At 44.6% G+C, this 27,023-nt stretch overlaps 1 protein-coding gene across 2 annotated transcripts in view; it reads right to left on the bottom strand.

Moving 5' to 3' along the window:
* Positions 1-27,023, bottom strand: part of PAPSS2 (3'-phosphoadenosine 5'-phosphosulfate synthase 2) — an 89,822-nt gene that overhangs the window by 5,885 nt on the left and 56,914 nt on the right. The window contains exons 8-12 of one of the 2 annotated variants that reach the window (XM_044297672.1): positions 24,298-24,339; positions 18,343-18,548; positions 13,576-13,711; positions 10,060-10,328; positions 4,228-4,457 (exon numbers count right to left, since the gene is read on the bottom strand). In XM_044297672.1, the coding sequence (XP_044153607.1) occupies positions 4,228-4,457; positions 10,060-10,328; positions 13,576-13,711; positions 18,343-18,548; positions 24,298-24,339 (883 nt within the window). The remainder of the gene's footprint in view (positions 1-4,227; positions 4,458-10,059; positions 10,329-13,575; positions 13,712-18,342; positions 18,549-24,297; positions 24,340-27,023) is intronic. The other variant, XM_044297673.1, reaches the window with a different exon arrangement.

Below are 27,023 nucleotides of genomic sequence, written 5' to 3'. Positions count from 1 at the left end.
ATGACTAGTGAGGGTCAGAATCCTTTTTAAAGCTTTGGGAGGTCTTGGGGCTCACTGGTTTTCCATTGGATCCGGGCGAAAGGAAATAGGACATATACTTATGTTTTTTTGTTTCCATTCCTGGTGAGATGTTCCTGATGTCTAATCGACTGAGTTACCGAAGCCTGAACAGACAAGACGCCCTGAAGACCAAACCATGGACCAGATGCAGAGGATCCCAAACCAGCCGACGACCAATGCGAATCGCCACCTCCTAAGTCACCTCCCGAAGAAAAGAAGCTACGTGTCAAGATTGACTTTCTGTTTTCCATCATCCGTTTTGTTTTATGGATTCAGGACTTTTCGTAGACAAGACTGTTTTCTTTTCAAAGAATAAGATCGAGATTCGTCGAGGGACACTGGGGAGCATATGACAAAGAGGAGGGACTGTTGTGGAAATTTTTATTAGGATGTGTATTTAATATATTGTGTATTGTCATCATGTCTCTGTGTCAGGGTAAACCATTGGAGTGGATATCTTCCCGTGTATGACCTGTCACAGCTGCTGGGCGCAGAGGTCTCCGTCGGCGAATTGTCCATGTGCCAAGCACTGGGCTGTGGGCCGGGGAGACTGATGTGTTCAGCAGAGAAGTGTTTTGTTGGCTGATGTATGGACGCCGGCTAAGACCCCCGCGCAAGACGCAGATTAATTGGCTTGGCGTGGATGCATTTGTTAAGAGAACAATATATGAAAGGAACGTGCATTTGTTGTCTCTAGTGCGCCTGATCAGCCGCTGGAGATAATGACGCTGTCCTGTGAATAAACATGCATGCGGATCATAGTAATTTTATCTGGCATTGATCACTGAGCAAGGCTGGATAAAGTTAGCTCCAGTGGTAATGGGAGGTTATAGTATACATGTGTTTGTTAGCTGGCTAGGTTATTCTAAATGATGGTGTCTTGTCTTCCTATGTCATCACTTCCTGTATGTCATCACTTCCTGTATCTTTGTCTTGGGCCAGCCCCTTTTTACACCTTTTGTTAGTAAATAAAAGAACAGACTGGGCATGGATATGGTAACACTTGGGTCTGTCTCTGACTGCGGCTGAGGGAAAAGGGATTTACCTTTTTCCTTACACAAACTTTAATGAGCGAGCAGATTACAACTATTAATATTTCTACAACAGCCCTAAGTCAGAGAGGGTGTGTACAGAAATAGCAGCTACTGTTCTGCTGGGCTCAATGTGACCAAGTATTACAGGAAATGCTTAATTAAGATGGTCCTAAAGAGCTGCTAAAATATGTATGAAAGGGTGGGTTCACATCACGTTTTAAACAAAGGGATGCCCAACCTGCGGCCCTCCAGCTGTTGCAAAACTACAATTCCCAGGATGCCTGTAAAGCCTACAGCTATTAGGGCATGCTGGGAGTTGTAGTTTTGAAACAGCTGGAGGGCCGCAGGTTGAGCATGCCTGTTTCAACGTATACAAAAAACATATATGTTAAACGGATGTCTCAGACTGATGCCATAGAGTTCCATTGTAAAAAAAAAAAAAAAAAGTATACGTTTTTTTTACCACTGTAAAAAAACAACATATACCGTATTTTTCGCTTTATAAGACGCACAGTGAGCCTTATAAAGCAAATACTAGTGAGTGCTTCAATTATGGAAGCATTCCTTAGTATGCATTAGATGCCGGGAGAGGGGAGTGAAACGCTGTGAGCGCTTTCTGTACTCATCCTCCCTGGTCTTCCTTTCTGGGGCCACGGGCGCACTGTCCTGACTGCGTACAGTGTCAGGACGTAGTGCGTTCACTATGATCCAACGGTGCACGAAGTCAGCTGATCATGCAGCGCCGGCCAGAGAAGACGGGAGGATGACTTCTAAAGAGACCGCCGGATCCAGAGCGGAACTGCGGCGCAGGGGAGGTAAGAGAAGTTTTTTTATTTTAAGGTCTGATCTGAGGTCTGATAAGGATCTAGTGGTATGGGGGTCTGTGGAGGGCTGATATGAGGTCTAAAGAAGGTCTGATGCGAGTCTAATATGAAAGTCTCATGTAATGTCCTGATATGGGGGTCTCATGTAATGTCCTGATATGGGGGTCTCATGTAATGTCCTGATATGGGGGTCTCATGTAATGTCCTGATATGGGGGTCTCATGTAATGTCCTGATATGGGGGTCTGATGTGATATCCTCTTATGGGGGGGTGATGTAATGTCTTGGAGGATTTGATATGGGGGCCTGATCTGAGGATCTGATATGAGGTCTGCTGAAAATCTTTTCCTTCTTTAAAACCTGGGGTGCATCTTATCAACAGGTGCGTATTATAAAGCGAAAAATACTGTACTTTTTTTATTGGACTGTGCAGGATACAAGAAAGTGGTGTGCTGCGTTTTTGTAACCTTTTTTTTCCTAACGTGATGGGAACCCCCTAAACTGTTTTAAAGATGAGCAGGGCACAGGGTGAAGAGTCCACTGCACTGTCCAAATAGGCAGAGTCCTCATAAAAAGGGTTGTGCCATGAAAGATATCTACATTTTTCACACCAGCAACTGGATCTTAATACATTTGTAAATTGCATAAAATTTAGTCTAGCCACTGAGCTATTCAATAAAATCTATCTGTATAGTGCCACCTGCTGTTCATTCTTTTCCTTATTTTTTGTCCACCTCACTGAGTTGGTCGCACTTTCTCAGTTTAAATCTTCAATTGTCAGTAGCCATATCTTCTGTGGCAGTTACAGAGACAGGGGGCTGCAGCAGAAAGGCCATGCTCACTGAGTTATGAAATAGGGAGACAGCTGCAGAAATGACGCAGTCCCTGAAAGGACTCTCCCCCTGCGCTGCCAGACTGAAAACTAGCAGAACAGTTGGCGCAAGGAATGGGGACATCTGTGCTTCCATGTGAGGCACAGGGCTGGTTCTAGCTTTTTTAGAAAGAGTACTATATGTCTGATTTACATTTTTCACAATAATCATCGCACAGTGGACTGTTTTCCCTATGCCTGGACTCTTCCCACTTAGCCCAACTCCGTGTAAAGCTATCGAAGAAATTTGACAAGACTGGTGTTTAGTATGCTGGTCATAATCTGGGCTTTTTGCTAGAGTAAATTGTGTCCCAATTATTAGGAGAGGCCCGTAAACCAGAACTGAACTCCAGCAGCCCACTCACTCCCCACCTTATTTTTATTTTTTTTACAAAAGTGGAGGGGGTCGCAGAGAAACGGAAACCTTCACACATTTTGCTGCAAGATGGGACTTGCTCCACAATTTGCGACTTTTCTAGAAAAAAATGTAATAAATGTGTTCCCCTCTGTTTTTTCAAAAACGCAACATTTCAAAGTAAAACGCTCATAGGAGGTTGTCGGGATTTATTTTTGCCCATGGTTTGGGCAGCATGAAAGGGATGACAGCTTCCCTATAATGGCAGTAATCTCTTTGAAGAACTTTATGATTACAAACTTCCAGCCTTGAGATTGCTACTTATATGGAAACGGATGTCAAAGAGTTGCTGTCACCTCTCCTGACATTCCTGTTTTAATAGCTCTATGCATTCCCTATGTAATAACAATTCTGAAGCATTTATTCGTATGTCTCTATGTTGTGCCGTTCCTTTATTATTTCTACTAGAAGTTATGAATGAATTACTAGCAGTCTGCAGTAAGGGTATCAGAGGGGTGGTAACCGGTTGGGTGTGTATACCTGTGCAGAAGCACTCTATCCAATCAGTGCTGCCATTCTCAGTCTGTGCAGGTACACCCCCCAACTTGTTACCACCCCTCTGTACCCTTACTGCAGACTGCTAGCAATTCACTCATAACTTCTAGCAGAAATAATAAAGGAACGGCACAACATAGAGCCATAGGAATAGAGGCTCCGGAATTGTTATTACATGGGGAATGCATGAAGCTATTAAAACAGGCATGTCAGGAGTGGTGAAAGGTCCTCTTTAAATATAGATTTTAAAAGGTGTTTGCTAATTAATTCTTTTGCTCAACTGACCTTGGGAAAGGACACAGTTTTAGCTATTGTTCTCAGCTGCATGTGGATATGGCCGTAAGCTGCATGGGCAGATGGCTTTGGGTGTGAGGATCAGCGCACCTCAGGCATCTAACAACTTGTGCATTAAGTTGCATATCTCTAATATTGCTACACCTAAAGGTGTTCTGTTGTAACTCCTTTAGGGCTGAGGACCTCAATCCAATCTATGTGTGGTTCCTGGCCACCTGGCCACCAGACAGCCTACCTTTCTTTGTCATAGAACTCCATGGCTTTGTTCTTCGTGTTGTAGGCAGCCACTCTGAATGGGATGATCTCCACAGAAGTCAATCCTGGGGCCATGCTCAGGACTTTTCCACCATGTGATGGCTCGTAGAGATCCACTTTGGTCTCAGGATGTGGCATACCAGCAGGGTCTCTGCCTACAATATAGAAGTTGGATCCAGCGATCATCCGAGACCTGCAGTGCCACTGAACCTGTGAAGAAAAGAACATGATAGAGACATGGCTTTTATAATCCGCTTTACACATGCCTACATGTATTTTAGGAATAGTTTTGTGAGTAGAGAACTATAGAGTTCTTCCGTCTCATTTTTACCAGGGCAATCATCAAAGTAAATGCTTACACATAAATATCGGGCTTCAAGGGGTAACGGTTTACAACCAATTTTAGCTTCAGTTATCTGAATTGCATTGCAAATTAACTAATAAAAGCATTCCTGATCCTGCACTGTAACCTGATTGTCCACTGGAGGTCCTGGTTCTCTTAGGCTGGTTTCACACGGGCGTTGCGGGTACACGTGCGATTTTTCCGCGCAAGTGCAAAACATTGTAATGCGTTTTGCACTTGTGTGAGAAAAATCGCACATGTTTGGTACCCAAACCCGAACTTCTTCACAGAAGTTTGGGCTTGGGATCAGTGTTCTGTAGATTGTATTATTTTCCCTTATAACATGGTTATAATAGCATTCTGAATACAAAATGCATAGTAAAATAGTGCTGGAGGGGTTAAAAAAATAAAATTTAACTCACCTTAATCAACTTGCTCGCGCAGCCGGCATCTCCTTCTGTCTTCATCTTAGCTCTGTGCAGTAACAGGACCTGTGATGATATCACTCCGGTCATCACATGGTCCATCACCATGGTAAAAGATCATGTAATGGATCATGTGATGACCGGAGTGACGTCACCACAGGTCCTGTTACTGCACACAGCTAAGGCTACTTTCACACTTGCGTTTGATCGGATCCGTTCTGAACGGATCCGATCATATTAATGCAGACGGAGGCTCCGTTCAGTACGGATCCGTCTGCATTAATAACTTAGAAAAATTTCTAAGTGCGAAAGTAGCCTGCGCGGATCCGTTCAGACTTTCAATGTAAAGTCAATGGGGGACGGATCCGCTTGAAGATTGAGCCATATGGTGTCATCTTCAAGCGGATCCGTTCCCATTGACTTACATTGTAAGTCTGGACGGATCCGCACGCCTCCGCACGGCCAGGCGGACAGCTGAACGCTGCTTGCAGCATTCAGCTGTCCGCCTGGCCGTGCGGAGGCGAGCGGAGCGGATGCTGAACGCCGCCAGACTGATGCAGTCTGAGCGGATCCGCATCCATTCAGACTGCATCAGGGCTGGACGGAAGCGTTCTGCTCCGCTCGTGAGCTCCTTCAAACGGAGCTCACGAGCGGACAGCAGAACGCTAGTGTGAAAGTAGCCTAAGATGAAGACAGAAGAAGATGCCGGCTGCCCGAGCAAGTGGATTAAGGGGAGTTAAATTATTATTATTTTTTTAACCCCTTCAGTGCTATTGTACTAAGCATTCTGTATTCTGTTATAAGGGAAAATAATAATGATCGGGTCTCCATCCCGATCGTCTCCTTGCAACAGTGTGTGAAAATCGTACCGCATCTGCACTTGCTTGCGGATGCTTGCAATTTTCACGCAACCCAAATCATTTCTATGGGGCCTGCGTTACATGAAAAACGCACAATATAGAGCATGCTGCGATTTTCACGCAACGCACAAGTGATGCGTGAAAATCACCGCTTATGTGAACAGCCCCATAGAAATGAATGGGTTGGGATTCAGTGCGGGTGCAATGCGTTCAACTCATGCATCGCATCCACGCGGAATACTCGCCGGTGTGGAAGGGGCCTTATTCTGTACCTAAGCTTTGTACAGAATAGAGCAAGCCTCATCGTAGCCATAATTGTGAGGAAAAATATTTTATATAGATATATGTTATGATAGTAATAATGATTATAATTAAAATCCTTTATAGACCTCACTATACTAAAATACCCCCAAAGGTTCTGCCCTAACATTCAGCAGCTTCCAAATATGTGTTGCTTGATGCATTCTGCTATGCTCACTATTTGAGGTCAGCTCCTTCAAATAAGGTACCGTATTATTGAAATATACATGCAATAAAAATATTGTAACGTTAATTTTCCTTCATCAGGGGTATGGAGCTAATGCTAAAGCTGAAGCCAGAAAATGCCGAAACATGTTGAGGGGAGCATCGGGCTTTAGGTTTTAACTAGTGAGCGGTTAGCTAAGGGATAACCGCATCGGCGACCTGTATATATTTAAAGTGCTTTTCTGAGACTTACATACTGAGAACCTATCCTATGGATAGGTTATCAGTATCTGATCGGTGAGGGTCCGACACCCAGGAACCCCGCCAATCATCTATTTGAGAAGGTACCGGTGCTCTTAGTAGCAAGCTTTCCCTGGGCCATATGACGTCACGTTCATCGGTCACATGACCTAGGCGCAGCTCAGCCCCATTGAAGTGAATGGGGCTGAGCTGTGATTTCAAGCGCAGCCGCTGTACAATGTACGGCACTGTGCCTGGTAGCAGGGAGAAGGCCATGGCGCTCACAGGAACCTTTTCAAACAGCTAATCAGCGGAAGCCCTGGGTGTCAAAACCCCACCATTCAGACACTGATGACCTTAGGATACTTAGGAAAGGGGTGCTCACAGCATACAGGGAACAGACATGCCTCTTGTACATAGGTGGGGAAATATTAAATAATAGGGGCACGTAGGAGGAATATCATATTGTACTAAGGTGCAGCGATATACAAGGTGGACCCTTTACCCCCCTTTTACCTTCACCCCCAAAAGCCTAATATTGGTTTTGACCAAACAAACCTATTCAGGGTCAAAGCATATGCTCGTAATTTTAATAATTTACTACCGCGATCAGTTCTCCAGGCCTCCCCTATTTTGTTGTACTGATTATCAGCTGCACATTCCCAATTACAGAGGACCATGTACTGCTGATAATCGAGCAACTTGTATTCTGCATAAAGCCTCCAGCGTTTGTGGTCCACAAATTGTGGATTCGCAAAACACAGATGCGGTCCATGTGCATCCCACAATTTTCACGGTACTCATTGTAGAAAAACCTATTCTTGTCCGCAAAACGGGCAAGAATAGGACAGGTACTATAATTTGTAACCTAGTCTCACGGATGCGGATAGCACATGGGCATCATTAGTTTCTTTTGAGGACCCATAGAAATGAATGGGTCAGAATAATCTGCCAAAGAATGCAAATCGGACAAGGACCAAAAATACTTTCTAAGGGTCCATTCACACATCCGTAATTTGGGTCCGCATTTGTTCCGCAATTTGCGGACCCATTCACTTTCAATGGGACTGGAACGGATGCGAATCCACATTTTCGTTATCCGCATCTGCATTTTCGGGATCCGCATCCGTTTTTTCAGGATCCGCAATTCCGTTCCTGAAAAAAAATAGAACGTGTCCTATTCTTGTCCGCAATTGCGGATCAGAAAAGGCATTTTCTATTATAGTGTCTGTGATGTGCGGTCCGCAAATTGCGGATTGCACATTGCAGGTGTCTGTGTTTTGTGGATCCGCAAAACACTTATGGACGTGTGAATGGACCCTAAGGGCTCATGCACACGAACGTGAAGTTTTTTGCGCAAAAAACAGATGCCGCTCGCGTGCCTTCTGCAATTTGCGAAACGGAACAGGAGGCCCATTATAGAGATGCCTATTCTTCTCCGCAACACGGAAAAGAATAGGACATGTCTCATTATTTTTGCGGGGTCACGGAACGGAGCAACGAATGCGGACAGCACACAGAGTGCTGTCCGCATCTTTTGCGGACCCTTTGAAATTAATGGTTTCGTATACAGACCGTATACAGAATCAAAATATGGCCCGTATACGGAACGCAATAAAAACGTTCGCGTGCATGAGCCCTTATACATGAGGCCTACAAGATACAATCAGCCAACAAACAGACATTTGCTGGTTCGGAGCACAAGTACAATTAGTGGGAACAAGTTCCTATGAAATTTGTTCCAGATAAGTGTAATAAGCCCTTTAGTTCAGCGTATAGCCGTACAACGCTAGTATACATGTGCAGCCTTAACGCAATTACAGATGGACATTTTCACCATCTTTGAAAGGTCTGGGATACACGTCAGTGTTCTAGAAATGTTTTCGTTTTCTATCTTCTCAGCTATGCACAACCCCAGCCAGACGCCTCCCATCTACTGTCAAATAAAATCGTTAAGATAAATTATGGCGCAGAAAACGTATTTGTCTGCCAGTTCTCCAGATAAAACCAGCTGCAGATATCAGCCATGGATTTTGTTTTGTCTTAACACGCCTGTAGAATATTTTTTTTTTTGCTAGAAGTTTTAATTATTAGGATCTTTGTATACATGGTGGGTATGTATGTAATGGGTTGTGGAGTGTCAGGCTATTGATGACTTATCCTCTCTGCACCCCCACCGATCAGCTGAGGCGGCACTCATACGAATGCAGGGTCCTCCTCAGTTTACCCGCACAGCGTCTACCTTGCAGTGTAATTACACCTTCCTTTCCTGTTCATTTGAATGGGATAGAAAGCTGTAACTACCTTGCACCAGCGCTACAAGCTCGATGGCGTGCATGTAAACTGAGGAGGACGCGGCACTCGTATGAGCGCTGCTAGCTCTTCAAACAGCTGATCGGTAGGGGGTGCCGGGTGTTGGACCCCCACCAATCTAATATTGATGACCTATCCTGAGGATAGGCCATCAATATCAAAATCGTGCTCAGTCCCTTTAAGTGTGCCTTCACACGCAGCAGATCATGGGACAGAAATTTCCTCTGGGAATGAAAATCAGGTCTTAATGGGGCTTGCAGAAATCCATGTGCTCGCTGCCCCCATTCAAATGGTACTGATTTTCAGTCGTGGAATTTTCTGCCACAAAATCTTCCGCGTGTGAAGGCGCCCTACGGCACATTATTGGGTCAGAGCGTAGGCCCACCAGAGGATACTCTAGTGAGCAAGTACATGCACACGACTGTATGTATTTTGTGGTCCGCAAAAGACGGATCCGCAAATAAAAATGGATAACATCCATGTGACATCCGTGTTGCATCTGTTTTTTTTTGGCAGATCCATTGTAACAACGCCTCTCCTTGTCTGCAAAATGGACAAGAATAGGACATGTTCAATTTTTTTGGGGCGGAACGGACATGCAGACTGTTTTTCTTCAAGCCCCATTAAAATGAATAGTTCTGCATATGGACCTGTAAAAAAACAAAAAAACAAAACGGAATGCAAACTGAAGAAAATTATGTTTGTGTGAATGAGCCCTAACCATGTAAGTTGGTCTCATCAGTCCAAATACAGCAATTTTTTTATAAATTGTTTCAAATATTCCCTGGTTATATCTGTTTCTGACAAAGCCATGGGTCAACCAATAAGCCATCGCCGTCACATCTCACAAACGTGTCCCGCCTGAGGACTAACCTGTATTGACAGGGACCCCTTACATCTAAATGATTGCATGGTGGAGGGTATTGGAGTTGAAAGCTGTGATCACCAGGACATATTAACCATTACTTCCCGGCCATTTAAATCAGAAATCCTTGTGTAATGTCGGGACACCAGCAGATTTTCTGAGCAAAATCCTTTCTTTGCACTCGTTCTTTGTTCTGGGTTTTACTATCTCTATCTACGCTAATGTATAAGACAGTGTCAAAATCAGTCGACCCCCCTTTAACATTTACCTCTCATATTACTGCTATTTAATACCAACTCACCTCTGTGGGTCCTGCGTACAACATTGGTGACGGAAAGATAGCAACAATGGTGGATTGTGGGTCCAAGATACCTTCTTCAAGTACAGCCGCGTGTTGCTTCATGCGCCAATCCAGAGGCACGTCATCGTCTTTGGTCCACCCTCCAAGTGGGTGTAAGAGAAGTACTGGGCACTTATATCCCCTAGATAGCAGGTGGCGCCTAGTATCCTGCATGAGCAGAGCGTGTCCATTATGGACAGGGTTGCGGAGTTGGAAAGCGAAGACGGCGTCTGGGAGAAGAGCAATAAAGAGAATGCATTAAACCATGGGCATGGAAACGATGTAGAGTCTTATGAGGACAAGCTTTGCAGCAGATAACAGATTGCTTTATCGTAAGACAAACAATATATTAAGAGTGAGGTCACGCCAAGAAGCTTTCTCTAGGACGGAGTGTACAGTCTCCCTCCTCCCCTGTACTGGGCTGTGCAAACACAGGAGCAGCTCTTCAATGCCACCTACAAAGGTCATAAATACCAGTCATTAGTGAGCGCTACCCACAGCACCCCCGCTCAATATACAGAGGTTCATGGGATATACTGTAATCTGTAGTGTTATATATGGTCATTATTAAAGGGGTCCTACTCCGATAAGGGTGCATTCACATTACTGTTCATTGTCAATGGGGACAAAACTGAACTGAAGGGAGCAGAGAGCACCACAATGCATTCCGTTCTGTTTCGTTGAGTTCCCATTACATACACAAAAGCGCTGCAAGCAGTGTTTTCGAGTGCGTCCTGAGATGCGGAGCAAGACGGATCCATCATGACTCACAATGTAAGTCAAAGAGGACGGATCCGTTTTCTCTGACACAAAAGAAAACTGATCAGTCCCCTATTGACTTAAAACGGTTTTAGAGACGGATCCGTCTTGGCCATTTTAGATATAATACTACCGGATCCGTTCATAACGGATTAAGGCGGTTGTATTATCATGACAGGAGCGTTTTTGCTAATCCATGACGGATCCAGCAAAAACACAGATGTGAAAATAGCCTAAAAAACTTATCTCAGACAGAAATGGCTCAAATAGATGCTAACTGGTGCAACGAGATCGTTTTTTTTTTTTTACAGGATCCTGTTTTTTTCCCTCTTCTTCTGATGGATCAGAACGGAAAGCTAAACGATAATGTGAACTAGGGCTGCAGTAAACGATTATTTTAGAAATCGAGTATTCTATCAATTATTTTTTACGATTAATTGAGTAATCTACTAAGAAAAAAAATAATTAATAGACTTTACCTTTATAAAAAAACTTATCAGACCGCCTGCCATCAGTCCCCAAGACCCTTTGTTCCCCCCTGTGCGATCAGCCCAAGTGCATCAGTTCCCCCAGGTGCCATCAGCTCCATTTCCCCCAGTGCCATCAGCACCACTATCCCCCTGTGCCATCAGCTCCGTTCCCCCCAGTGCCACCAGCTTGCCCCCTCAGTGCCATCAGCTGCCCCCTCAGTGCCATCAGCTGCCCCCCCAGTGCCATCATCTGCCCCCCCAGTGCCATCAGGCTCCCCCCACTGCCATCAGCTTCCCCCCAAGTGCCATCAGCTTGCCCCCCAGTGCCACCAGCTTGCCCCCCAGTGCCACCAGCTTGCCCCCCCAGTGCCACCAGCTTGCCCCCCCAGTGCCACCAGCTGCACCCCAGTGCCACCAGCTTGCCCCCCAGTGCCACCAGCTGCACCCCAGTGCCACCAGCTTTCCCCCCAGTGCCACCAGCTGCCCCCTCAGTGCCACCAGCTGCCCCCTCGGTGCCACCAGCTTGCCCCCCAGTGCCAACAGCTGCCCCTTCAGTGCCACCAGCTGCCCCCCAGTGCCATTAGCTTGCCCCCCAGTGCCAGAGGCGGATCACAATGTCAGGCAGTGATTGGCTGAGCAGCCATACCAAGCTATTTCCTGTGTGACGAGCCGAGAACAGAAAGTGGAAAGCAGCATGGACCAGAGGAGCTACAGGCGATTGGTGAGGGAGGTAAGGGTGCATTCGACCGTATGTATTTTGAGGTCGACAAAAAGTGGAACCGCAAAATACGGATGACGTCTGTGTTGCATATGTTTTTTTTTTTTTTTTGTGGACCCATTGACTTCAACGGGTCCGTGAGCAGCATTTTGTGCCCAAATATAGGACATGTTCTATTTTTCACGAAAGATTTTCATATCCGTATGTCAGATGTCCTATACTTGGAGCAAAATTGGTCTCACTGACCCATTGAAGTCAAAACGGATGCAACATGAATGTCATCGCATTTTGCAGACCGCAAAATACATATGGTTGTGTGAACGTACCCCAAGTGAAGCCTCATTTACATTTCCGTATTCATTTGGGGTCTGTAAAAAAAATCTATGTTTCATCCATGAAGATGTCCATGTTTGGTCTCTGTGTCATCCGTATTTCACGGATGCTGCTCACCTGAAAGTTAATTTCCAAAGCATCTCCTATCAATGGTCAGTGAAAAACGTACCAAACATGACACAACACGGATGCCATCAGACCACAGACCATAGACTATAATGGGCATGTTTGGTCGTCATCATGGATCAAAGTAGTGCATGTCTCCGTGATTTTTTTCACCGACCCACAATCAGTAAAAATATACTGATATTTGGACACATTAAAATGAATGGGTACATGTGATGTCCGTGGAAAATGCAGACAGCACACGACAGTAAAAACTGGAAATGTGAACGAGGCCTAAGCCCTTTCTCACACAAGCGTGACGGATTGGCTCCGGATGCGTTCAGTGAAACTCGCACCATTTTGCAAGAAAGTTCAGTCAGTTTTGTCTGTGATTGCGTTCAGTTATTCAGTTTTTTCCGAGCGGGTGCAATCCGTTTCAATGCGTTTTTCACACACGTAGTAAAAAACTGAAGGTTTACAAACACCTCTTAGCGACCATCAGTGAAAAACGCATCGCATCCGTACTTGCTTCCGGATGCAATGTGTTTTTCACTAAAGCCTCATTCACTTCTTTGGGGCCAGGGCTGCGTGAAAAACGCAGAATATAGAACATGCTGCTATTTTCACACAACGCAGAACAAATGGGTCAAAAAAACGCGCACGTACACAGACCCAATTAAATTAATGGGTCAGGATTCAGTGCGGGTGCTATGCGTTCACATCACGCATTGCATCTGCGCGGAAAACTCGCTCGTGTGAAAGGGGCCGAAGGCTTATTTTTTTTTTTAACCCTTTCTGGTCCTTGTCTTAAAAAATGTTATCTCCCTGAAAACCCCTTTAATGTTTTATTGGAGAAGATCTGACTCCTGGGCCCCGCATTTACTAGACGAAAGGCACCAGGTAAGTAATTTCTCTGCCGCTCCTGATCTGCGCAGGAACAGCAACTGAACCCCATTTACTGGCCTCCCAACAGATAGATGATGACATCACTAAGATATGTCGGTATTTTCTATGGTGGGACCTGTACATGGGACATATGGTAAATGCCAGTGTATCAGGGAATTGCCCGGTACCCAGAAGTACCACACTTACCAGCATTCATTTCTTTTGCCTTTTCTTTCAGCTCCAGAGGTGTGAGTCGGTATTGATCTAAACCATCTCCCCACTGGATTCTTTCCAGAACCTCCAGCTCGCCACCAACCAGCCAGTCGCCACTTTCCAGGACCATCTGAAGAGATAAGATGTTTGCTTTTGTGAAAACTAAATTCATATTAAATTAACCCTTTGAAGAGGATCTGTCACTGCTCCCGACATGGCTGCTGTAGCAAATATTTGCATTACATATATATATAAAAAAAATAATAATCAGTTCTGGAGCCTCTATTAACACTGTGTTGTCCACAGAATAATGTACAAATAAACTCACAATTAGGACTTACCATTCTCCTGGTCAAATGGGGGTGACTCCGAACAGTGTGTTATTAAGGGCTCATTCAGACGGTCGTATATTGTCCGCAAAAATGCAGATCAATAAAAATAAAAAAAAAGATTGCATTCCGCATGTTTGTGAACCCATAGACTTCAATGAGGCCACGTCCTGATTTTCACTAACAAGTATAGGACATGTTTTATTTTTTTTGCGGAGACATAGAACAGAAGAAAAGTGCCAAATGATAGTGAATTGGTCTGCATTTAATCCGCTAAAAAACGGATCCGCATTTTGGCAGACAGCATACGGCCGTCTGAATGAGCCCTAAAACAGAGCTGTCAGGAGAGGCGACTCTATTAATACTGTGAGACAATGTGTGCTGTAATATCAGTAGAACCTTCTGGTGACAAAACGATTATGACAGACAAATATCTGACATAACACTTCTAATGCAAAGAGTAATTTCCTCATTTTTCAAACACCCTATTCTCACAAGATTAAGGTTCATTATTTGCAGTGCTCATGTTAATGGGGTCTTCCAGGACTTAGGTATTCTCTGGATAAGTCATCGATATCAGATTGGTGGAGGGCCGACTCCCGACACCCTGGTTAATTAGTGGTTTTGGGCAGTCGTTGGTGCTGTAAACTATACAGTGTACGGAGCTTGAGGCAAACAGCTCCACCCACTATGTAGTGGCCCTGCCATGGTACTACAGCTCAGCTCCCATTCAAGTGATGCCGTCATCAGAAACTACACAGTAGATGCAGTCTTCCTTCCACTGTATAGTTTCTGGCATCTGGTTCACCTGAAACGGTTGGGGTGATGAGTGTCAGACCCCCACGATCTGGTATTAAGGGGCCCTCCATATCTAAGTCCCAAAAAAAACCTTGCAGACAACAGTACAGTCAATTTTCCCCTTTTATTATTAATACAAAACTCAGTTGGGGAGATTTCGCAAAACTGGTGTAAAGTAGAACTAGCTTAGTTGCCCATAGCAACCAATCAGAGTCCACCTTTCATTTTTCAGAGCTCCTTTGGAAAATGAAAGGTGGAATCTGATTGGTTGCTATGGACAAGTAAGCCATTATTCCTTTCCACCAGTTTTAAGAACTCTCTCCCAGTGCATGTGTGCGGTCTGTCCATTTTCCGGTTGACTTCAGTATGAACAATCCAATATGTCAGATGGAAAATTACAGTCTGTTAATGATTACACTTATTAAAGGGCGATTTTCCAATATTTGTTTGGATTCAGAACGCTTCCAGGAGACAGCGCTGTGTGCAAGAACAAGACTACTAGTGCTCTGCTCGAAGAAAGCAGGAGAAATCCGTACATATATATATATATATATATATATATATATATATAAAGAAAGTGTGGGCAGCACCACTATCTGTAGGGTGTATGCGGAGTGCCAGCGGCTGGGTAGGCGATCCACCTCCAAATGTATAAAAATAAGAAATTCCGCAGCACATCCAGGTTGTAAGAAAGTAAAAAAAGGCTTTATTCACCAAGCATGCGACGTTTCAATCCTCTCAATGGGATTTTCCTCAAGCAGTGACATAGTGGGCAGTGCAATGTGCATATTTAAACGCTTTCACGTCATTAAACAATCAATAATTCAAGTACATCCATTTAAAGAAAATACATTTAAAAATAATGATACAGACAGTATTATCAATATACTGATACATTCACATTATATTCCCGATTTAAATCCAATGATACAGTGTTGATCATTCCCATAACCGATTCGGCATATCATATATAACATAAAATATTTTAATTATAACAATTATCAATCCAGGTGCATGTCTTCCATGAAAATTAAATGTGCAGGTGTACCTTCAGAAGGGTGATGAGTCCGCTCACAGGAGTGTGCGATGGGGCCGATGCACATGGATCCCGGCGTCCCGGGACATCTCAGCTTGGGGCTCTATGGTGACAACATGGGCCACTTGTACTGAACTCCTCGATTAGACTAGGGGACTATCTTGTAATGAAATATACTGATTTCAGTACTTTAAAAGAGAAACGGCGGTATTTACGCATAACACATATTATTTCTCTTTGTATAGTGATGGTACTCCCATCGATATACAATCACCCTTACCCCTCTGATTGATCGCTGACCCATCGATATCGACATATGTGGATGGTTATCATGTGATATACAGTGAGACTCCACTAGGACCAGTGACAGTACGTGTAGTGGGTCAGCCGCATGCTTATGTCTATGTCTGTACATTTTGCTATTTTTATTTTATATTGTTTGATTATTTAATACCTTTTAGGACTTAAATAATGATTTAGACAGAGCCATATCTCTGAGATGTAGATTTTTTGAGACACAATTACATTTATTGTGTGTCCTGAACATTATTAAACTCCTGAATTGCCTTACCATCGAGTTCCGATCACGTGATACACCTAAGTAACATCATCTAGCCCCTATCATGTGATACATCTAATCACGTGACCGGAGGGGTGAGTGCGGACTGCGGTCACATGTCTGAAGGTCCTTGGACATGCGCACTCTAACTATCAGCACATTGTGATGGTCATGTGATCGGAACTCTTAGGAAGGTCCTGCGACATGCGCAGTGGCATACCCGGGACGCCGGGATCCATGTGCATCGGCCCCATCGCACACTCCTGTGAGCGGACTCATCACCCTTCTGAAGGTACACCTGCACATTTAATTTTCATGGAAGACATGCACCTGGATTGATAATTGTTATAATTAAAATATTTTATGTTATATATGATATGCCGAATCGGTTATGGGAATGATCAACACTGTATCATTGGATTTAAATCGGGGATATAATGTGAATGTATCAGTATATTGATAATACTGTCTGTATCATTATTTTTAAATGTATTTTCTTTAAATGGATGTACTTGAATTATTGATTGTTTAATGATGTGAAAGCGTTTAAATATGCACATTGCACTGCCCACTATGTCACTGCTTGAGGAAAATCCCATTGAGAGGATTGAAACATCGCATGCTTGGTGAATAAAGCCTTTTTTTACTTTCTTACAACCTGGATGTGCTGCGGAATTTCTTATTTATATATATATATATATATATATATATATTATATTAGCTTTTATCAGGTGTTAATATCAGCTATTTTTACATTACGACAATCTTGTCACAATCTACCTCATGCTCTGTATCTGTGGTGTCCAACCTATGTGTCTGCAGAATGGGAGTTGTAGTTTCACAAGAGCCACAGTGAAGATGGCCGTGTATATACATCTTATGATAGATATTACAGGATCTAGCAGGGGGAGCACCTATTTAATCAGAGGACTGGGCCGGGGCAGCTCTGAGTCCTCCCGACAAGGTCAGATAAAAGTGTGTGGAATCCGCTAAGGGTACGGCTATACGGTGACAAGAAAGTCGTGCGATATTTGATATAATGTATGTCTATGATGCTGCAACGCGACACTGAAAAAAAAATCTATCCAAGTCATATTTTTGTGTGATTGTCCCGTCCCAGTATGTGTCGTATCAAATTGCGAGACCATAGGCATACATTATACAGGGTGGCCCACGAAAAAGTAGCCCGTCTCCAGCCGATAGTATCACTAGATGAACAAGCAACTGGATTTTTTTTTTTTTTTTTTTATTACCCACAAGTCACATAAGATGCTGAAAGTAGTCTTCATTTATGTCTTTGCATCTTTGGTCACGTCGGATTATGCTGGGACCTCCACCGATCACAAGAACGGGGGCCCTGTATCCCTTGCAGCCCCCTGAGATGAATGAAACCGCTAATCATTCGCTTGGCCGCTCCATTCATTACTATAGGAGTTCTGGAGACAGCCAAGAACAGCCACTCCGTTCCTTTCAGTGGGCTGCAGGGGGTACGTGGCCCCCGTTCTTGTGGTCGGTGGGGGTGCCACTAGTAGGACCCTCACTCATCTAATAGTTATCCCCTATCCTGTGTATAGGGGATAACTTAATGTAACCAGAATACCCTTTTTTAAAGACAGAAAATAGCGAGTAATACTGCAATAATATTAGAGGCTAAATACTATATTACTACCGTACATCACCAACACAACCGAGCCCATATAACACTGAACATCAAATGATGTGCTGCTTAAATAATGCTGCCATATAGGTGATTGTGATCATGTTAATGACATGGTAAAGTCAGGATGGTGGAAGTCACAGGGAAATTTCCCTATTTGTCTATGCTATAATCCAGCCCCGTTCCCCCTAGAGGTGAAATTTCCCTTTGACTTCCACCATCCTGACTTTACCAGGATTATAAAGTCAGTTAACATATATGAATCTATGGTCATAAATGTTAAAAAAGACATATATGACCATACAGTAATGGCAGCCACTACAATACTATATAGTAAGCACCAGCCACAGCAGCTCTATGACTATATGGCGGCACAGCTTACCTTGACGTAAGGATGCTTGGCACAGGTAGTGCCCCAAACACGGGCGCATCTTTCTTCCTTTCTGTGCTCATAAAACTCAGGGTTCCGCACAATGGCCACTCTCTTTCCCTCATAGGATAGGGCAAATTCTTTGGCGTTGCTCAGTCTTTCCTTGTCCTCTGTAGAGACGGGCAGCACGATGGGAATGCTCAGGTTGATTATTCCACCTTCAAACATAAGGTAATGGACACAAATGAAAAATACCAAGTATGCCGGCACTGTATAAATAGGGAGCAATATGCTCCTCCTAGTGGTGACCAGAATACCATCAATTAAGGGGGTGGTCTCTTTATGACAAACCCTGTCCATATGACCTATTAGGTCATATGGATGTCATAGAAGGTGGCCTGCGTACCCGTGCGAAGAACCACTCCCACCATGATAGACCATACATACATCTCATGGAGAGCCAGGGAGGGGGGCTTCTTTTTTAAAACGGTTGTGATCACGAGACAACCCCTTTAGACCTTTGTAGGGGAAGCAGAGGAAAAAAATAAAAAAAATTGGAACAACCCATCTACTATGTGCCATTTATCATACTAGAGGCTTCTTATATGACAGGAGGGCCTTTGGGCCCTTTTAGGCAGCAGAGCCTTAGTGTGATGCCTACGTTTGCACCCCTTATAGCTACAGTCCATTTAAATTCCTAAGTGGTTCCGGGGGAAATTAGGCTTTATAGAGTTCCAATCGGAATAAAAAGGCTCTCCACGTAACGTACGGATGCCTCAGGCTCTCCAGCGGAAGGGAAGTTTGTGTAGCCACGTTCCACTATGGCTAATGGAAAAGGGTACTGACTGTAAGGGCAGCAATTACAATGTCTGCACCAAAAATCCTGAAGAATTGATTAGGTAGAATAGGTAGGACATTCTAAAGCAGGGGTCAGCAACCTTCGGCACTCCAGCACTATAAGGGCTCATTCAGACGACCGCGCAGTGTTTTGCGGTCGGTAAATTGCGGATCCGCAAAACAAGGATGCCGCCCATGTGCGGCTCATTATAGAAATGCCATGTTCTATCATGGACATGTTCTATCTTTTTTGCGGGGCCGCAGAACCGAGCAACGGATGGGGACAGCACACGGGACAGGATCACAGCAGGAACGGACTGGCCATAGACCCTACAGGGAAGTTTTCTGGTGAGCGGATGCCCAGAGGGTGCCCGAGCCCTCCTCACATTGTCGGCTAGGTACATAATGATCTGATACTCTCAACATTAATTAATGCCAGGGGCATCAGGTACTTACGCAACTGGTTGGTGGATGCAGGTGCCATCCTGAATTCAACTGTATCGCCATCCTCAGGACAGTGAGACAGTTGAATACTGCAGTGGGGGTATTTTGTGCTGCATTGTGATATTTGCTTCTTCTGGGGTGGTATTTCGTGCTCTACGTGCTCTCGCTATGGTATTGCTGGCTGTTGTCCCTACCTATTTGTGTTGCTTCTGCCTTTTATCAATCTGGACCCGCCTACAACATTGGGCCACTTTAAACTCCCAGTCTGCCTCCTGGATCAGGGCTGGCCCCGGTTAGGTCAACATGATCTTCCTGAACACAAGCTTGTAGCTGTTTTATGAAAATGTCACTTGCTCAGGGACGGATTGGCCATAGACCTTACAGGGAAACTTCCCGGTGGGTCGATGCCCAAGGGGGCGCCTGAGCCCTCCTCATGGCCTGCAAGTGGAAGTTTTGGGAGATGTATTTTGTGCTGATGGAGCAGTATTTTATGATGGACTGTAGTATTTGGCTGTGTTGGGGTAGTATAATGTGCTGCAATACCGTATTGCTGGCCACGCCTACTTGTATTGGCCCTACCCTCCATCAGTTTGGCACCGACTACAAAACGGGGCAATTTTTGGTATTTTTTCCAGGGCCACTTTAAGTTCCCAGTCCGCTCCTGCACTTGCTGGAAGGTTAAAAGTAAAATAGACAAAGGATGGCAGCACATTGCTTCTAATCAGCAGCCCTTACCATTCAGATTTACAAGCAGTACAGACGATGATCAGCAGGCGGCGTTTATAGTGTGAGGTTACGAGGATGTTCACACTTTCCATTTTTAATAAACCACCTCCAATATTGCAGCCGCACACTATAAATGTTCAGCACACCACAAATTATGTTTTATTTGCAGAACAGATTAAACAAAGGTGACGTTCACCCATTAAAGGGCGGAGAACCTTAAAGGGGTATTGCCATCTTAATGATCACTGTTAAATTGGTTAATGATTTAACAGTGATCATTTTTCTAAATATATTTAATTAACTAATTCCCACCCCTTAGAAGAAAATGAACATATACTTACCTGTTGTCTTCCGTCTCCCCTGGTTACGGCCACCGCTTTTCTCCGGAATTGCGGTGGCCGCGCTTGCGCAGACGACTTCTTTTCTCCCGGCCACGCACAGTCCCGAAAGCGCACGCCGAGGCCGCGCATGCGCTATGGTGATTTCTACCTGGCCAGTATAGTATACTTGCCAGGAAGAAGTCACCAGGGCGCCTATGCGGCGGCGCGCACGTTCAGTCCAGCGAGCGGCCCGGCCGGGAGAAGACTTCAATCAAGATGGAGCCCGCCCCCTGCCGAAACTAGGAAGTGGACAGCGCGCCGGGAGCAGGTAATTATAAAACAGCGTGATGGGAATACCCCTTTAAGTAAACATTTTATGAAGCTCCAGTTTGATTAACCTTGGCCGTTAGTCATCTAATGCAAACATTTCTCAGTTTATTTCTATTCCATACAGGGTTAAGGGGGAACGCTCTCTCCTTAGGGAGACAGCGCCTTAATCAGTGTGAGGAGACTTTTAGGCCATGCATGCTCCTCTGGAATTCTGGGAGGGAAGGGATGCAAATGAGCTCTTAACAAGCTCTGCCTCTAATGCCACCAGATGTAAGGCAGCTATCCTATGTCAATGTGCAGCTCTTTAACTAACCCTTGAGACATGACTTGGATATTAAATATTAAATATCAGGTGCTGGCTTATTTAATATCCAAGTCATGTCTCAAGGCTTAGTTAAAGAGCTGAACACTGACTTATAGGATAGCTGCCTTACATCTGGTGGCATTAGAGGCAGAGCTTGTTAAGAGCTCATTTGCATCCCTTTCTTCCCTATTCCATACAATGGATGGTGAAACGCCCATTGTTACCTAAAAACCATCAACAAGCAGGTTAACTGATGATGATAGAACTAATTGTGGGTTGTGCTTTTCCTTTCCTGGCCATATATATTAAATAAAACCAGAATCTGCTAAATTTAGAGGGATTTGCCAACTATCTTATGGGCATGAGGATCTCCTAACTCTACCCCAACACATCCAACATGCCCAATCTTCTGTTCTCACAGGAGAGGAGCCGCTAGAAGAGGGCTTTCGCAGCAGCTAATACCCTTCTCCCTCTTGAAATATAATGTTGGGTAAAATATATGTCACATATTTTATATGTATGGACACCTTTAAGCTCTACAATTCTGAATAGGTGTCACAGTGTGGCTCACTGTGACAGTTGTGGCCGTGTAGGCTGGCTGCATGCCCTCTCGCATACTGGCTGCAGGCTGACACCTGTGTATGCTGGTTTCTTCAGGCTGTGTGCTGGCTGCGGTGTTGTGTGTGAACTGTGGCCTGTGTTGTGGCTTCCCATGTCCATATCTCTGTGGTTCCTGTCTCCGGTGCCGTGCAGGCAGGCTGTATGCGCTTTGTATACTGGCTGTGGGTTTCCCCATGTATGCTGGTTCTGTGATGCGTGCTGGCTGCGGCCTTGTGTGGGAACATGACCTGAGTATGGATGTATTTGTTTGTATCACAGAGTGGTTCTGTCACTCCTTGTTGCTTTGTAGGCTGGCTGCCTGTAACCTCGTACTGGCTACAGTTACCCTGTATATGCTGGTTGTCGTTCAGGCGTGCTGGCTGCAGCATTCTGTGTCTGGTGTGAACTGACATTTGTGATTGTATGCTCTATAGTTCTGATACTCCTGGTTCTGATGGGGTTAACCTTCCCTAATCTGGACCTGGGTGTGGCTTATCAGGTGCCCTTGTTATCTCAACTATATCCATCTGTGAGCTGTGGGGCTTGGGTCAGTCTATCTCCTGCCTTACTGGGCGCAGCCCTTTGCTGCTAATCTTTTGCCATCTGCCCTTGTTTGTGGTATCGCCTGGTAATGAGTTGTTGTTGCTTTATCTGTTCTTCTGACCTGTTCTGTATTGATGTTGTTATCATTGTCCATGCCTTGCCTGTTCTTCTGTACCTGTTCTCTGTCTGGATCTGCTCTGTTCCATGTCTAGCCTGGCAGTGCTCTAAAGGCGTCTGATAGCTTGGCAGTGCTAACTGCTTCTAATCCTGTCCTATGTCAATCTTGGCAGTGCTAACTGCTTCTAATCCTGCCCTATGTCCATCTTGGCAGTGCTAACTGCTTCTAATCCTGCCCTATGTCCAGCCTGGCAGTGCCTACTGCTTCTGATCCTGTCTTATGTCCAGCCTGGCAGTGCCTACTGCTTCTGATCCTGTCCTATGTCCAGCCTGGCAGTGCCTACTGCTTCTGATCCTGTCCTATGTCCAGCCTGGCAGTGCCTACTGCTTCTGATCCTGTCCTATGTCCAGCCTGACAGTGCCTACTGCTTCTGATCCTGTCCTATGTCCAGCCTGGCAGTGCCTACTGCTTCTGATCCTGTCCTATGTCCAGCCTGGCAGTGCCTACTGCTTCTGATCCTGTCCTATGTCCAGCCTGGCAGTGCCTACTGCTTCTAATCCTGCCCTATGTCCAGCCTGGCAGTGCCTACTGCTTCTTATCCTGTCCTATGTCCAGCCTGGCAGTGCCTACTGCTTCTGATCCTGTCCTATGTCCAGCCTGGCAGTGCCTACTGCTTCTGATCTAGTCCGTTCCTGCAGTGCCTTACTGTTTTTGTTCCTGTGTTTGTCCTGCCTTAGTTAGTTTTCTGGAGGGAGGATCTCTAGTCTGTGTGTAGCTTTGCCTGTGACCGCCATGCTTCCGTTCCGCATGGGGTCCAGGCATCTGCCTGTGGTCTGCAGGTGCACTTGGTTCTGTGGTAGTTCTACCACCATTACCCTTGCTTGCTGTTACTGTCATGTTGTTTTAGTACATGTGTAATAAAGTACTCTGTTGGCCCTGGTTTGTTTCTGCTGTTTCCTGTTTGCAAGACATCCCGGAGGTCTGCCTCTGGGCCTCCGGAACGTGACAATTGGCATGGCTACCTCATTCATACCATACTATCCCCCGGCAGCCCAGAGCATGACTACACTGAAAACCTTCTCAGATCAATAAAGTATTACAATACAAACTAAACTATTCAGATCCATAGCTATGAACCATGCGGTAAAAGTCCTCAGCACAGGTAACCTGCTTCTTGACGGTTTCCATGCAATAGGAATTGTCTTCTATGCTGCACAGAACAGTAATCTTAATGACGGCAGAACCAGAGTTAAACAATAATTAGAAACTGAGGCCATTTGTACAATGACATGCGACTCTTCATATTTCATCTTAATGAAATTAGTTTAGGGATGGTCCATTTATTCCAATCACACATATTTTAGTTCTATTAAAAATCACCGCAATATACCACCCATATACTGACCAATTGGATATTTGCAACTTGGAATTAAGATGCTACTTTTTGAATACTGAAATTGATTGATTTCTTCATGGCCTGGTATTACCGGCGTTTCCATTAGATTAGCATTACGTGGGTTGCACTTACAGAATGTTTTCTTTTAGGGAGGATGTACATGTACTTTGATAAATTCCAATGGGTTCGAATATTGACTATTCCATAAGTGCAAATCACTGCAATTCATAGGCTGACATTTTACTTACCAGCCAAACTAAATTACGGAAGCGAAAATCGCATACGGATCTCTGGAATTTGAGCGGCTGAATGATTTGGAACTCATTTTTTGTAGGTAAAATAAACTCACCAAGAGACTTTGAGCATATGATATCTGAGTTATGCCGCATATCTAAAGAAAAATGTAGTTTAATAAATCAAAAACACAGCTTCTTACACCATTCTTGTTATTCCTAAGATACCCTTGGCTTTTCCTGCCCATGCAGGTGGCACTCGACAGGTGGTCTGGCATCAACATGGCATCAATAATAAGCATTGTGATGTTGAGTTTCAAGTAATGGTCTCACAAGGACCATTAAACCTTGTCCATGATGACATCTGTGACAAGATGATCAGCGGTTCTTCTGTGAACAAGTCTGTGAAGAATCCAGGTTTGGTCCCTGTATCTGTTTGTGTCATTCGTATTTCACGTACACTGCTAAACTGCAAACTGATCTGTAAAAACCACAGACCAAACATGGATGCTGTACATGTGGTTTTCACGGCCCCTTAGACTACAGTCAGCTTGAGGGATTCGTAATCTGTGTCACCACGTACCCACGGTCTGTGTAAAACCACTGACGTGTGAATATACACATTAAAGTCAGTTGGAGCATGTGTCGTGGACCATGGTGGAAAACCACTGATATGTGAATACACACATTAAAGTCAATAGTTACGTGTGCTGTCCGTGGACCATGGACAGCACAGGTCCATGATTCCCTGACGTGTAAAAGAGGCCTTACTTGGGGCTGCAGAGATAAATGGCCTGACAGTCACTGTGTGCTCAGAAGTGGTGTCACCAGTGGCGTACATAGAGAAGTAAGGACCCTATAGCAAGCATCAAACCAGGCCCCCCACACAGGACAGAAGGGTTTCCGCCTAAACCCCTTTCAATGACCCTTGGGCTATTTGTTCCACTGCCTCATTTGCTAAAAAATATTCCTTTAGAGCAGGCATGCTCAACCTGCGGCCCTCCAAAACTACAACTCCCATCATTCCTTCACAGCCTACAACTATCATCCTACAGAAGGGCATCGTGGGAGTTGTAGTTTTACAACAGCTGGAGGGCTGCAGGTTGAACATCCCTGCTTTAGAGGATAGAATCCTGACCAAGCTTTCACCCCCAGTAGAAGAGAAGATGATCCCAACTGGGCCTCCTCTTGCCCTGGGCCCCATAACAGTCCCATGGTCTGCCGCTATGGTAGTTACGCCCTTGGATGTCACCTTCTCAGAATACTGAAACAGTCCACCACAATTGACATGCAGGAGTCAAGTGGAAATTTATATTGTTGATTGCTTGCCACAATACATTGTGAAACTGGTTTTACATAGGACTATGGTTGGCCAACTGGTAAAGCACCAACAGATTTCCAAGTTGGCCAATCACCCTTGCGTACAACAAAAATGAATGTTCATTATTATGACCAACCATTCAGTTTGATGCAAACTGTTTCTTGTGTATGACTTTGGCCAAGTGAAACCACAGCCACTGAGCTGTATACGAGTGGACCTTGGTCAGCATCTTCTCAAAATGAAAAAGAAATGCAAAAAATTCAAGTTGCCGATGACTAATATATTTCGAGGACAAGGCTATTAGCTATTTCTTTGATGTATAAAGAGGTGAAACTGTTTGGCGTAGCCCTGTAAAACGTGATGAGACCTGATGCGTTTGTTTATTGACTGAGGTTGGTTCCCACAACTTAACGACCATAATTGAATATAATTTAGCAATATTTCTTTCCTGTGGACAAAGATACTGAATGGAACCACAACATTTTGTGTCATTACTAAATACTTGTACTCCCCAGGAAATAACAATGCTTAGAACTCTGAATTGTTTTCTTCCTCTGTTATTCCTCCTAGACATTTATGAATAAATTGCCATCTGGACATCATCATTCCTTTTGTTAGTGGAGTGTATTTCTACATCGTTAGCCCTGACTGGACAGTTAGGGTCAGAATGTGTAAGATAATTGCAATATTCTGTTCTGGCACAGAATTGCCGGATCTGTCAGGTGCCGGCCGTGTCCAACTCTTTGTTGTGCTGTTCTTCTCTTATTCCTCTTGAACAAGAATAAATTGACAATTAGGCAATATCATTTCTGACGTCGATATGGTGTGTCTTTAGGCTAGGTTCATATCCCCATTTAAAGGGCATCTGTCAGCAGATTTGTACCTATGACACTGGCTGACCTGTTACATGTGCTCTTGGCAGCTGAAGGCATCTGTGTTGACCCCATGTTCATATGTGCCCGCATTGCTGAGAAAAATGATGAATTATTATATGCAAATGAGCCTCTAGGAGCAATGGGGGAGGTGTCATTACACCTAGGGGCTCCGCTCTTTCTGCTCTGCAACTGCTGCGCCCATTGCACTTTGATTGACAGGGCCAGACAAAGGAAGCTTCATCACATCTGGCCCTGTCAAAGTGGAGGGGGTGCAGCAGATGCGGAGAGAGCAGAGCCTCTAGGTGTAATGGCGACTCCCCCATTGCTCCTACAGGCTCATTTGCATATATTACAACTTCATTTCAGTCAGCATTAAACATGGGACCCACACAGATGCCTTCAGCTGCAAAGTGCACATGTAACAGGTCAACCAGTGTCATAGGTACAAATCTGCTGACAGATGCCCTTTAAATGGCGATGTGAACCTAGCCTAAAGCCACAGTATATCGATGTCAGGAATGGTATTGCCTAATTGTCACTTCATTCTTGTTCAGAAGAGAAGAACAGCCCAACAAAGAGTTTTAGGGTGAAAAGATGCTTCAGAATCCCCCATGTGATAGATAATTGGATTCCATGGAGAATACAA

The sequence above is a fragment of the Bufo gargarizans genome, chromosome 6, assembly GCF_014858855.1.
Source record: "Bufo gargarizans isolate SCDJY-AF-19 chromosome 6, ASM1485885v1, whole genome shotgun sequence".
NCBI lineage: Eukaryota > Metazoa > Chordata > Amphibia > Anura > Bufonidae > Bufo > Bufo gargarizans.
The sequence above is the reverse complement of the archived record's forward strand: the minus strand, read 5'-3'. Positions and strand labels throughout refer to the sequence as shown.